The 14,740-nt window shown below is 44.6% G+C and overlaps 1 protein-coding gene across 1 annotated transcript in view; it reads left to right on the top strand.

The window, feature by feature from the left end:
* LOC126106674 (fibrillin-2-like) overlaps positions 1 to 14,740 on the top strand; it is a 174,949-nt gene that overhangs the window by 144,424 nt on the left and 15,785 nt on the right. The window contains exon 19 of the mRNA XM_049913079.1: positions 3,957 to 4,062. Within this exon, the coding sequence (XP_049769036.1) occupies positions 3,957 to 4,062 (106 nt within the window). The remainder of the gene's footprint in view (positions 1 to 3,956; positions 4,063 to 14,740) is intronic.

Here is a 14,740-nt window from a genome sequence, read left to right as displayed (position 1 = left end):
TTACATCTACCATCGGCATGTTGCTCCTAGGTATGTTTCTACCTGAAACACCTTGTGTGGACAGCTGAGAAGTTGATTCCGTATTTCACTATTCTCAGACTGCTTTGAAATTTCCATGTATCTTCAACATTTTTAAGAGATATCTGGAGGTGGGGTATTCCGAAACGCACCATATTACCAGCAATCAAGTATCTCTATTTCTGAGGAACGAATTTTTGGTTAGCGATCAATCTAGCCTTTATGCAGTACTATCATTTATTTTCAACATGGTGACCTGCATCCTACGTGACGTTATGTCGCCACTGCGAGCCTGAATTTGTTTCCATGAGACCGGATTATATGCATTTGCAAGTTGGATGTCCATTTGCATATTTGTCTCCTTTTCACCGGTTATGGCATATTTTAACTAAAAACTAGTGGTCATGCATATTTTCGCTCTACATATCCAATATTTTAAAAATTTAGACGGTTGGCCTCTAGCTCGATCTAGTTTTGATGTATCACAGATTGACTGCGACCTAGAACTGCGTGCAATCGCGAACCGAGATGCCACTGCCTAGCGAAATCATTACAGAAGAGGAACAGGAACAGGCAGACAGAGTCAATGCCCCTGCGCCCGCACCCACGGTTAGTCCCCTCCGCACGAAAAAAGAAACGTCGTTTCGTGGATAGCTGACCATCCTGGAACATTTACATATGGCGGAATTGTTTTATATTGACGAGTTTGGGCGAAAAACGTTTCGTTCAAAAGCAAGTTTCAAATAGACCAGCATGTCAAGACAAGTCTTAATATCGCAGGAATGCAGAAGCAATGGCCTCAAAATCAACTTCTGACAACAGCAAGTTGCAGTAGCAGGGATTTGTCGAAAGGTAACCAAAAAGGTCGTTTAACATGGATTTTTGAGAAGAATTCATCGCAAGCATCAGATATATCAAGATTGCGTAAAAATTACGTACCGACGATTTACGTAAATGTTCTGGAAGAAATACGCAATGAACTCAAGGACAGCATTATCTGGATTTCAGTTGACGAAACTACAGACACTTGTGGCCGTTGTACGTGGGTCGAAGCTGAGTTGTTTTACAGTTAACATTTCGAGGCCATTAGAGGGGTAGTAAACGACGTCGATAGTACAGAGGCTTGGGCAGTATGCCAGTGCTAGGAAGCTTTTAATGATTCCAGTATTAAAAACGACATTGCTGTGATTAGTACTGTTACAGGTATATGGGAACTCAAGGTTTGGCGTTGAATGAATCTATTCCTTAATGAATAATATTATTCTAGTGAACTCCTCATTGCAGGAGGTATTCCCAAGAAAACTTAAAGAAAAGTTTGAAAGCATTTTAAAGAATAACCGAGGCTTTGAACCCTTGTGCCAAACTGATACTTTTATTAAGGAGACAGGTGAACTTTTACCAGAAACAATAAGTGCCAACATAGCTCCTAAATTAAGATACTCCCCAGTTACCTCAATTGATGTATACAGTCCCTTTCTGCTTATACAAATGTTTCGAGTGATCGAAGACACAATCTCACTACCAAACATTTGGAACAGTACTTGGTCGTTTACGCTTACAATATCAGAAAAATGTAAAATAAACTATGCTTTGATCAAATAGTATTAATTAAAAGTTAATGCTGTTCAAAAAATTTCAAGATTGTATGACGTTTTTCAAATAAAATATTATGGAGTTCTTGAGCGTGCGATATACCACAAAGTTGGTCTTGTACATAGCGATTGTTTCGCTGCGATTCACTCGCATCGCATCCGCTTGTTACCGACAACAGTAGCAAAGAAGGAACAATTATAAAACATGATATGCGTCGCCATTTTGCAAGTTTTTAGAAAATAATCCCAGAAAGGCACCCTTCCTAACATCCACCAGAGAGCACTCAGAAAACGATATCTGCGTTCTCAGTGTACCTATTTTTCGAGTGCCCAGCACTCTTCCTCGTAACTGATGTGCACAGTTTCGACTTTGACATATAATGCGTGGAATGACAATTACAACTATGTTTTTTCATTATTTGATTTTGCATATTTCGACGCTTTTCATTCATGCACAGTTGCATGCATATTTTAAGGTTTTTATGATCCATATAATCCGGTCTTTAGTAATAACCATTTGATTTCCTTGTAACCAATGCGTGACGGATCTCCTGTTACAATTTCGGGGCTCTACCGGACGCTCTACAATAAATCTTTTGAAAGTAAATAAAAAATTCTGATTTAGGTCAAATAATGCTCAAGACACCTTAGAGAGATCTTGTAACGGACTGTTACATTCCGTGCTGTACACAGATTACGACCAACAAAAGTTGAGGTACATTATGTAGCAAAGCCATTTGTGTTTTTGGGTACAGCTATTCTCATGAGGAACTTTCAGCTATGTACAATAGATACATAATGATTATCAATATATATATGTTGCAAATATGTAGGGAGAACATACAGATCATCACGACGCGCCCACAGACGGTATGACGTTTGCTATCACTAGGAAGGCGAGCCGACATTAGAGTCAACACAGAATACTATGGCCGGTAGATGCGCATTCGGCAGGGCACATGTGAGGAGAGCAGTAGTGGTGGGGATTCGGGTAGATGCTGTAGGGGAAATGCCGAGCACTGCAGGGGAAGTGCCATTCTAAACTGAAGCCTGTGCTCACATTCTTTGTAACTATTAAATGGAGCCCCTCTATACCCGCACTTATGTGGTGACCATTCAAAATGACCTGCCACATGTGCTTTAGTTAGTATCTAAAAAGGAATCCGTTGAAAATGCAGCGATTTATTTTCGCTTGCCTTCACACCATTTGTAATCTCTAGAGAAGCATAATGAGTGGCGAATTTTGAGTAAAATCTACACATTTCTCTTGCTCCCGTGTTAAAATTTACTTCTTTGGCAAAACACAGCGGAGATTATACAGTATTACCACACCAACATGTTTTGCAGAAGCAGTTGCGAAAATAATCTGAAACAGTGGCTGATTAAATTTATTAACTGTGAAACTGAGGAAAAGTAAGGTCAGTAGCTTATGAAAAAATACATCCTCGATGCACAATAAATGTGAAATGTCATCACTTACGTTGTTCGAAAACTCATGGCATTTAGCGTTTCACCAGCTGTCGATGGCCCAAAAATTACATTCTTTCGTCGGAAAAATCATTAGTTAGTGGAATAACACGATAGCTAATGCAGTTTTGCATAATAACCACATGGCTAATACTCTCCTCTTTGCGTGCTATCATTTTCCAAAATCTCATTTCGATATCTCAAACTTTTCATCAAATATGATTAATGTTGTGGATATTCCACTCTGATTTTATTGCTGGCGCGGCGGAATGTCGAATGAGTCTGTTACATCAGATCAATTTTCTCCAGACTGGTGACAGATAGAGACCTCCACCTACGTCTAAGATAAAATTCGACATTTTAGGTAAATTTCATACGCAGCAACATATTATGTAATATGCAACAAACGCTAGATCATAGCTACCATATTGTTCATTGGAAACCTTTTCTAATTTCGGGCAGTGTCTTACTTCCATGTAAATATGACAATAGCTCTGACCATTAACGAAATTATGGGCACATCATCATGAACTTGACAAATAAAACTGTAAGTTCCGCAAAAATGATTTTTTTACGGAATAGTTTCTCTAAAATAGTTTGAAAAAGATTTCAGGGCGTGCGCCGCGATTTTATCATCGCCGACAGGGCGAAAGGTGGCAGAACACTGTCGGCCTCCCTTTCCGACCAAACGAATGAACTCGCACAGCTTTGGACGAGAACTGTTCACGGTGCAGCGGCCACCGTACCTTGCGCGAAATCGTTACATTGTTTCATACTGAAAAGGAAATGAGACTGGAGTGAAATAGTTTGTAATTTAGTTCTAGTGATTGCACATTGTAGCTGTCTGTTGTCTGATGGTGTGACTCGCGTTGTTGACAGTGGCAGGTGCCTGCCGGCTGCTTCCTGCGCCGCACACGTGTGGTGGCCAGCACGTTCACCGTGCACACGAGGGTACCCGCCGTCGCTACCCGCTCCGACGATACAGGTACGTGCGCTGCCTGCCAGGGCTCTTGGTAGGTGTGGAGCTGGAAATGTTTGCTCTACAAAAGTTTTTAATGAGTAGCAGTAGTTTGTTCGTCTTTAAGCTAAGGAGACAGGTGATGAACGACTAAATACAGTGCCTGACAGTAAGAGTGAAGCACTCTTAAGATATGTTAGTGTAACTTCAGACACCTTGTAACCTCCCCACAAAATAATTTATATTGAACCATGAACCAAGTGTAACCTCCGCACAAAAATAATAATTAAATGATTTTTTTAAATTATTGTTACCTCTGAACAAAATTGGCTCCCATTTATAATCTCTGTGCAGAAATGCATTCACATTTAATGTACCCACAAAATTCTATTCCTAAGCCCGGAAATAATAAAAAAAAATTCAGTAACCTGGTAAATTTTATGACGACAGCAGCGCTGCGCCTCGGCCCTGTATTCTGAATAAAAAAAAGGAAAAATTCTTACCTCAACAAAAACTGCAAATATATCTGCTCTTATGTAAAAAATTTTCGGCACAGCTTCGTGCAATGCTGGCCTATATTTTTTCTGATTCTTGGAAGGAATGATCATGCATTGGAAATATTCTTTAAATTGAAATGAATGCTTTTCTTAAAAAATTACTTTATATTATAAAAATTATTATTGGGGCATTTCTTTTAAAGAAATTAGTGACAGTTTATATACATTACTAGATATGCGCAAGGCTGCTTCTTTACCTTCTACAATAATACTCATCCTCCAAAGTCCCGACCAGAGCAGACTGCCGACACGCGCAGGCACGCGCCGACTCCTGTCGACTACAGCAGACTACTCAAGACTACAGAAGTCTACTACAGGCTACTGCATACTAGTCAAGACTAATGCTTACTAACACGGACTGACGCCGACTCGCGACAAGCAACAACTAATTACATACTACTCTCTGGTCAGAGACTCTGCCATGCCTCGCCCATCGCCGGCAACGCATACGTCTTACAACCTAGACGCTATTGGTGGGTATGTAAATGGTAAGAGTTGCAATTCTGCAATCTGTGACAGGTGGGCCGGATTCAAATGATTGAAATTGTCATAAGCACTATGGGACTAAACATCTGAGATCATCAGTCCCGTAGACTTAGAACAACTTACATCTAACTAACCTAAGGACACCACACACATCCATGCCCGAGGCAGGGTTCGAACCTGCGACCGTAGCAGCAGTGCGGTTCCGGAGTGAAGCGCCTAGGCTGCATTACCAGAATGCAATAGCCTTGTTGGAGTTTAGCGTTGTTACCAAACCTGTTGCTGTACAAGGGCTGTGAAAAGCGTCAGATGTCGAGTGATCTCCGTGAACAGCACGGCGACGCGGTGTACTCGTTTGAGAAGTGTTACCAGCACCTGACAGAGTTGGAAAGAGGCCTCAGAGTGGGTCTTAATTTGGCTGGTTGGTCGAATCGTGCAGTATTCAGATTTGTGAGGTAATCGGATATGAGACTGGCCCTATGCTAGACTCCACTCGAAAATGAGGGCAGGCATACACTTCGTCAAAGTTCCAACTACCAACCACAACAGAATATCGGATAGTGTGCACCAAGCACATCGTAATCCTGCCACAGCTGTGTCTCGCACCAGTGATCAAGTAATGGACTCCCTGCGAAATTGTATGCCATATCGCACCATTGCATGGAGACTAACAATAGCCGGACTAGGAAACTACATTCCTTGCATCGGATGCCGTAGACTTCACAACATGAACGGCTGCCGTGATAGGGAAGCATGGACTGCTAATAAATGGTGTCTTATTGGGTTTTGTTATGAATTGTAGCTCTGCACTATCCCAACGGTCATCGTCGGCGAGTATGGTAGCGGTCTAGGGAGTTCCATTGTTTTGGTCAGGTGAAGCGGTGTACCCCTAGCGTCACGATTTGGGGAGCCATCGGATATGACCAGGTCATGGCTGGTAGTGATTGAGAGAACTCTGACCACACAGTGGTACATCACTGACATCCTGCGTCCCCACGTGTTACCTCTCATGCGACAGCCGTGGTGCCATTTTTCAACAGGTCAGTGCTCGCCCACACACGGCTCATGTCTGTATGATCTGTCTGAGTGATATTGAGGTAATCATGCGGTTGTATAGATCTTCTTATCTCTCCCCGATAGAACATGAGTGGGACCAGCTCTTACGTCTACTCCGTCCCAGTGCCAGCATCGTGTATATCACGAACCACTTACAACAGTTGCGGGCCAGCTTACAAAGGGAAAGGATGCAACGGCTTTCCGGCACTCACTCAACCGAAGCAGTCCATGCACCCAGCCAAGACGAAGTTCATTGTCACACTGACAAGTGGAATCGTAATGCCAAGTCCTCTGTACATTCGATTCGATTTTGCAGTCATTGACAGAATATCATATACGCTCTTAGTCCATGAAGCTTCATTTCGTTTCCTGAGTCCCTTCTAGATGTCACTCTTTTGTCAGGCAGTGTATTTTATAGTATGTTCAAGGGCAATGCTTTCTAGTAACGAAGGAAAATATGCTGTAAGTCTATTTTCTTTTTTTATTGGCAGAATTGACCACTCAAAATCACGCTACAGCATTTTGTTCTCACTAGCCAGAGTTTTCTCTGTTACTAGTATTCCTTCTTACCATGCTCTACTGTTGCTTTAATTCTACCTATCTTTGTGGTTCTTTTTTCGATTTGATACCCTCTAAAACTTTGTTTTCTGTTTCGAAGCACGTCCCGCTCTAAAGTGAGGGTTTCAGGGATGTTGGACGTCTCAAAGTCTTTCCGAGCTCCTCTAATGTACTTTGCGGAGGTATTTCTGTTCGAGAAATAATCAAACATTTGTGTGGATAGTCTTTTTTTGTCCATTCTGTACAGACATCGAAGAGCTATTGTTGTGGGTTGGCAGGAGAGCCAACACCGTGATATTAGAGGAAGCCGAAAGGCACGCGTTTTAGCTCACGCAGGCTGGCGTGAGGTCTGGAACAGGTCAAGGAAATTAGACTTTAGCAAAAAACGGACGTAGTTGGTGGAATACTTAACTTTAATCCATAAGTGGTGAACGTCGCTCTTGACGGTACATTATTCATAATCTCAATAGTAACTGGTAATGGCGCCTTGCTAGGTCATAGCAAATGACGTAGCTGAAGGCTATGCTAACTATCGTCTCGGCAAATGAGAGCGTATTTTGTCAGTGAACCATCGCTAGCAGAGTCGGTTGTACAACTGGGGCGAGTGCTAGGAAGTCTCTCTAGACCTGCCGTGTGGCGGCGCTCGGTCTGCAATCACTGATTGTGGCGACACGCGGGTCCGACATATACTAACGGACCGCAGCCGATTTAAAGGCTACCACCTAGCAAGTGTGGTGTCTGGCTGTGACACCAAATTCCTCCCCCGCAAATCGGCGTACGGTTGCGGCATAAGGCTTCCGCCCGCCGTGGGGAGGACCCCATGTTGACGTATGCGACGAGGTGGGAAGCCTAGCAACAGGCGAGGCTGTGCCACCCGCACCCGGCCATTCGGACCGCGGGGAGTTAGGAAACGCCTGAAAACCTGCTCCAGGGTGCACGCCAACATGCGGTGTATGCGCCCGCAGAGAGACAGGAGGGGCCGATGGGTCGACCTCCATCGGGCCGGGGCACCCGACGGGCGAAGACGACATATGGTCCGGAGCTGGCAAGAGTTCTATGTCGGAGGTCTACCGGGCACGGGAAGGGATCGGCGGCGCCTGACCCAGGGGGGCGCCTGGCGGTTGCAGCGACGCGTCCACTGCGGGCGTCGCCGGCGGGAGAACAGGCGGCGGCGGCGGCGGCGGCGGCGGCGGCGGCGCGTCGCCATGGGGCAAAATGTAAGGCAGCGTCGAGAATACCTGGGGCTGAGGCGAGCCAGTAGATGGGTCCACAGGGTGCTGACCGGACGGCACCGTCGCTGAAAGCAGACGGGGAGCGGCAGATCGCGTGCGACGACAGAGGCGCAGCTGATTGAGATGCCGACGCACCTTACCAGAGGCCCCCAAAACCAGATACATAGCGCGGCCGAGGCAGCGAAGAATGCGCCCTTCGAGCCAACGCCGTGAACCGCGATAGTTGCGGTAGTAGACAACGTCGCCTGGGGCAAAAGCAGGTGTCTGCCGCTGCACAGGAACCTGATGCGGCGTGTAGCAAAGACATCAAGGTTCGATGAGGGCGACCGTGGAGCAACTCAGCCGGCGAGCGACCATCTCGGGGCTGAGAGCGATACGAGGCTAAAAAGAGCAATAACGCGTCCTCCCGAGAATGCGACTCTTTCAACTTCAACATCTGTGACTCGAAAGTCCTGACCAATCGTTCAGCGTCACCGTTTGACTGTGTCGAAAACGGCGCGGACGTCAGATGTTCAATACCATTGGCCTTGCAGAATGACTGAAATTCTGAGGACATGAATTGTGTGCCATTGTCGGAAACAATATTCTGTGGAAAACCTTCAATGCAAAAGATAGCGGATAACGCTTGGATGGTGGCAGATGACGTCGTGGAAGACATCCGGACAACAAAAGGAAAATTACTGAATGAATCTACCACAACCAACCATCGAGCATTCTAGAATGGACCAGCAAAATCTATGTGTAAGCGTTGCCAAAGGGAAGTGGCTTTTGGCCATGCAAAGAATTTCCGCGGTCGTGCTGATTGTTGTTCGGCACACACCATGCAAGAAGAGCACATATTCGTAATCGCGGCATCGATTCCGAACCAAGTACAGTGCTGACGAGCAAGTTGTTTCGTTCTCAATATACCCAAATGTCCTTGGTGGAGAAGCTGTAAGACAGAGGACTGTAACGAACGTGGGACCACGACCCTGGACTGATCATTATCAGAACGCAACAGCAAAATATCACGCCGTACAAAAAGTCTCTCCTTGTGAGCAAAAATTCGGCGAACCAACGGATCCCTGATCCGTGACTTTGACAAGGGCCATTGCGTAGCAACAAAACGCAGAACGGTAGCAAGGACAGGGTCGGCAGCTGTGGCTGTAGCTACACGACAAAAATCAATCGGAAACGATTCGACCACGTCATCGGTTTCCGAATCAATGAACATGCAAGCAAGTTCGGAGGAATCGAATGCTCTATCCTCAGCAACAGGCAAACGGGACAACGCATCGGCGTTTCCGTGCTTAGCAGTGGACCAATACAAATATCGTAGAGGTACTGCGAGAGGAAAATAGACCAGCGAATGAATTTCTGCGCTGTACGTGGAGGTACAGGCTTGGTGGGATAAAAAAGCGCTGTCAAAGGTTAGTGGTCTGTGATGATGGTAAAGTGACGACCATACAAGAAATCATGAAACTTTGTAACACCAAATACGAGAGCCAATGCTTCTTTCTCGATCTGTGAATAATTTCTTTGTGCAGACGAGAGCAATTTGGACGCAAAGGCAATATGGCGATCGTGCGAACCGTGTTTGCGCGCAAACACAACACCGATTCCGAAATCCGATGCATCCACCATCAAAAGGGGCTTCCGGGGATCGAATAGCGTGAGGCAAGTATTGGAAAGTAACGCCGATTTCAATTGGCGAAAGGCGCGTTCGCATTCCGTCGTCCCAACGAACGGAACACCTTTACGGCGTAAGCGATGAAGCGGAGCTGAAATGGAAGAGGTGTGGAATATATTTATGATAATAGTTGATTTTTCCCAGCACACTCTGTAGCTGTTTCAAATTCTGCGGCGAAGGCAAGTCTTGTATGGCACGGAGGGGCTCTGGACTGGGATGTATGCCTTGGGGATTGAGTACATGTCCCAGATAGGGTAAGTCACGAGCAAAAAACACACATTTGTCCTTCCGCAAGCGAAGACCATTTTGTCGCAAGACCTGAAATAAAGTTCTGAGATTGGCGAAATGTTCTTCTTCCGTCTCTCCGGAGATCACAATATCGTCCAGATAGTTTGCTGCAGTAGGGACCGATGCACAAATAGTTTGTAGATATTGCTGAAACAATGCAGGGGCGGATGCACACCCGAATGGCAGTCGTTTGAATCGATACAAACCAAGATGCGTGTTAACCACCAAAACGCGCTGAGATTCTTCGTCCACCGGTATTTGCAAGTACGCATCTGCTAGGTCCAACTTCGAAAAATATTTACCCGGGCACAGTTTGTCAAAAGAGATCTTCCGGGCGAGGTAAAGAAAAAGTTGCAATCACTAGTTGTGGATTCACTGTTGCCTTGAAGTCCACACAAAGTCTCAATTTTCCTGAAGGTTTTGACAAAATTACTGTGGGTGATGCCCAGAGAGAAGCCTGCACACGCTCAATTACACCTTGTGATTCCAAATCGTGTAATGTTCTTGCGACCTCATTACGCAATGCATGGGGAACATTGTGCGCTCTGAAAAATTTCGGTTGCGCGTTTACTTTCAGTTCCAATTGTGCTTTATAGTTCTTAGTGCAACTGAGGCCCGGTGCAAAAATGTCTGCAAATTCTTCACAAAGGCGAGAAACACTGTCTGAAGGCACAGTCTGGTTCACTGATAGGACCTGATTTACTATAGACAAGTTAAACAACTAAAATAAATCGAAACCAAACAAGTTCACTGCAGAACAAGAACGAAGGACGTAAAATGACACAAGTTTTGTTTGTCCCTTGTATGTTGCAAGAAGGCTGCACTGTCCAAACACGGGGATCTTGTGGCCTGAATAGGTAGTTAACTTAACAGTTGTGGCACGCAATGGAGGTGTGCCCAGCATTTTGTAAGTGTCTTGATTGAGCAGTGAAACTGCAGCCCTGGTATCGAGCTGGAATGGTATCACTTTGCCATTAATTTCCAAGTCCACAAAAAGTTTATTGTCCTGCTGATGACAATAGCGACTGTCTGGTGCAACGTGAACTGACACTGGTACAAAATCACTTGCGACTTGATGGGAGTTCCTGCAATGTTGACGCACACTATTTGTGGGACGAAAACAGTCACTGTTAGAGAGAGTGGCACTGGGCGGAGTGGCATGAACTATATGAATTTCCATTGGCCGGGCTCAAGGACTGTTTACTGTTCTGTGCAGCTCGCCCGGCGGGCCGGTTAACCTGATACACGGGTGGCGAAGTTTCAAATGATTCCTGAGCAAAGTCAAGTGTGTCCTGCTGATCCAATATGTCTATCACTTGTTGAAGGGAGGGATTGACTGGTTTCAAAATCTGTTCCCTTATACGAACATCAGAAACGTTCTGTGCAATTACACCACGTACCATAGTATCTGAATAAGGGAGTCCACATTGACACTCAAAAGCACAATTCCTAGTAAGGCCTTGCAAGGTTGCAACCCACTCCTGATTAGTCTGACCTGCCATTAGTTTTGTATGAAAGAAGGTATACCGTTTGGCAACTACATTGACTGATTCTTTGAAATATGCATCTAATGCAGACAAAATTTCGTCGTAGGACAGAGTTGCTACATCGCATTGGGGAAATAATTTGACTATCAAACAGTACGCGTGCACCCCGATGGAGGACAATAAAAAAGGCTGCCACTCGTTACCTTGAATTCTGTAGGCGGCGAGATGAAATCCAAATTGGCGTGACCACTCCGTCCAGCTTTCCAGTGCAGCGTCAAAAGGAGAAAAGTTGGTGCAACGGCGTGTTGTGGCTGCGTTAGCGGTGGAGCGGCGGCTGCCGCATCGTTTTGCATTGCACGTTGACCCTGGACGAGCTGTCCCAGGGCATCCAGTAAGGCCTGCGTCTGCTGATTCTGTAAGCGATAAAATTCGGACAGTACATCTGGAGATGGAGATGGAGAAGCCATTACACAAGTAAATCAGGGCAGTATAGTTACGAACGCGGTGTTGCCTCGTCGCCAATGTTGTGGGTTGGCAGGAGAGCCAACACCGTGATATTAGAGGAAGCCGAAAGGCACGCGTTTTAGCTCACGCAGGCTGGCGTGAGGTCTGGAACAGGTCAAGGAAATTAGACTTTAGCAAAAAACGGACATAGTTGGTGGAATACTTAACTTTAATCCATAAATGGTGAACGTCGCTCTTGACGGTATATTATTCATAATCTCAATAGTAACTGGTAATGGCGCCTTGCTAGGTCATAGCAAATGACATAGCTGAAGGCTATGCTAACTATCGTCTCGGCAAATGAGAGCGTATTTTGTCAGTGAACCATCGCTAGGAGAGTCAGTTGTACAACTGGGGCGAGTGCTAGGAGGTCTCTCTAGACCTGCCGTGTTGCGGCGCTCGGTCTGCAATCACTGATAGTGGCGACACGCGGGTCCGACGTATACTAACGGACCGCGGCCGATTTAAAGGCTACCACCTAGCAAGTGTGGTGTCTGGCTGTGACACCACAGCTATCAACCTTCTTTCCTTTATGATCAATGCGTTCCTCTTCATATTCCGTGTTGCTGGCCTCAGTCTGGACTGCACCCATGACTATGTTGGATTCTCCCTTCCAGGGTCTCCAACTTCTCTAGTTTGTAGTTCATCGAGGGTCATTCATACAGGCGTTCTGGTTTGACCACAGCATTATAGTGCCTTCATGTGGCATTCCAGGACACACTTTTTTTGTTGTAAAAGACTTTAATCAGCCCATATGCTCTTCCCATTTTTGAGATTCGCTCATCTGTCCCCGGTTTTTCTTGCCCATTTTTTCGTGTGTGGTATTTCCGAGTTTACTGTACTTCCTTTACTCTCGTGATCTCATCCACCACTGTTCCATGTAGTTTCAGTCTATATCAGTGATTCATCACGAATTTGCAGACGATCCTTTCTAAGAGGTTAATCCGGGTGGCCTTTTTCTCTGGGATTTCCAAGAGTACCGCAAAGTCATCCGCGAACGTAGGTATTAAGACTCTTTAATTCCTTCCTTTTTTTCCCCTAAGAATATCGGGCTTATTCCTTTATTTAACAAGTTTTGATTTTCCGTTTCCCACAATCTTTTCTAGAATGCAAGTGAATGATAGACAGGTGTCACAACTGTATTGATTTGAAAGAGCCAGGACAGTTCTCACATGAGCTTCAACTGTGTGTTTGTGATTATGTTCGCAAATTTGCCTTTGACCCCGAATTCCCTGATTACCCCATAAATCAATTAGAATTACATAAATCTGGTAGAGATAACAAACCATATTCGTGACACAGACGCCAGTGGTGATGACACATGAACAAAGACAGAATAAACTGGAAACAACCGACTTAGATTACATCATATTATTTAGTTGACGTTAGTTAGTTCGTGTATTTCGTTTCGCTTCCGCTGTAAAGGATTAAAGTTTTTCATACAGAGCTAAGCCTGTGCTTGCTTCCTTAGAAACTTTTACGTGGGATTCTATCGGTTGATGCATCGAAATAGTTTGTGATTTATGTCTTCCACTTCGTGACAGTCACAAATGGAGAATAGTGCTACGTCATGCGGTGTAGGTGCTGTGCAAACTCTAAGTGGCTAGATTTCAACCGCGATATTTTTAGCTGTAGATTTCCGTGTGCATCTTAGACCATAGTAGAACAGTCTGGTCAGTACCATTTATTTTATTTGCACGTAGTATTTTCTTTAGTCGTCTGAGAAACTTGGCACTCATTGTCCCATTTATTCCGAATCATATTCTGTAAAGATATCCTCCGCTGGTACATGTGTATAGTGTGCTGTACCAAAGGTCACCACTTCCTTAATAAGAGAGTCAGCGATCTTGTTTAATCCAATACGTGTGGACACTGCAGAAATTAGCTCTTAGGCTGTCGCGTGGTTTTATGCCCTCCATGAAATCATTTAAAGGGAGTGAGGGTAGATTTAAGAGTCCGAGAAGATGAAATTGTTTTCCTTCGGTGCCGTGTAAAACTTCTTAAGATCTTCCCAGATCGCCGTAAGCTCTGCTCATATTATGATGATGTGGCTGCTGAATCCTTAATTATTGGTGGTGAAGCGGAACAGTCATCTTCCGCAACATGAAAAAGGAAAAGATTTTCGGAGACTGAAAATGAAGTTTTAAGTGGCTTCAAATTTAAGTGCCTTCAAATCACTAAACCCGACAATTATTTCTTCAGCAAGGGCAGACATTATACTTGAATAATATTGTATTTATCGCGTGAGCTGAAGGAAGATTTTCAATCATTTTCTTCAGCCATGTGAAATGAGCCAATGTTTTAGTCTCAAGGTCTTTCCGAAAGACGCTTAATTTGCTGTGAAAGCTAAACACCGACTGCACTAAATCAGAAACATATTTATCTCTTCCTTGTAATGATTTGTTTAGTATATCTAAATGCTGAATGAAATCATTAAAAATGGCCATATGTGTCAGTCACTATGGCTCATCAAGATGGGGAAAGATTTCCCTTTCTCTTGCAGAAATCGATTTATTGGACCCAGTAACTGGAAAAATGTACCTATTGTTAGCCATCTCACTAAACAAAGCCAATACACATCATCAAGAAGGCCATCATTACTGATTTCTTCTATGAGTGATTTGAACTATCAGTGTGTTTTGGCATTTGGGCTCAAGTAACTTACAATTTTAGCACAACCTCCATAACATGTGGGTACTGAAAATATTTAGGTTCTAAACATTATCTGTAACCAATACAGTGGACAGATAGGAAGGAGTCCTGCGTGTGAAGTGTCAGCATTTAAAAGCGTCACAAGGCCTTGGTTTTCACCTGACACGACGGGGCACCTCGGTAGCAATACTGGCAGTCTTCACAACAGGCACTGAATAT

This window comes from Schistocerca cancellata, chromosome 1 (genome assembly GCF_023864275.1).
Source record: "Schistocerca cancellata isolate TAMUIC-IGC-003103 chromosome 1, iqSchCanc2.1, whole genome shotgun sequence".
Lineage (NCBI taxonomy): Eukaryota > Metazoa > Arthropoda > Insecta > Orthoptera > Acrididae > Schistocerca > Schistocerca cancellata.
This window is presented reverse-complemented; position numbering and strand designations above follow the sequence as displayed.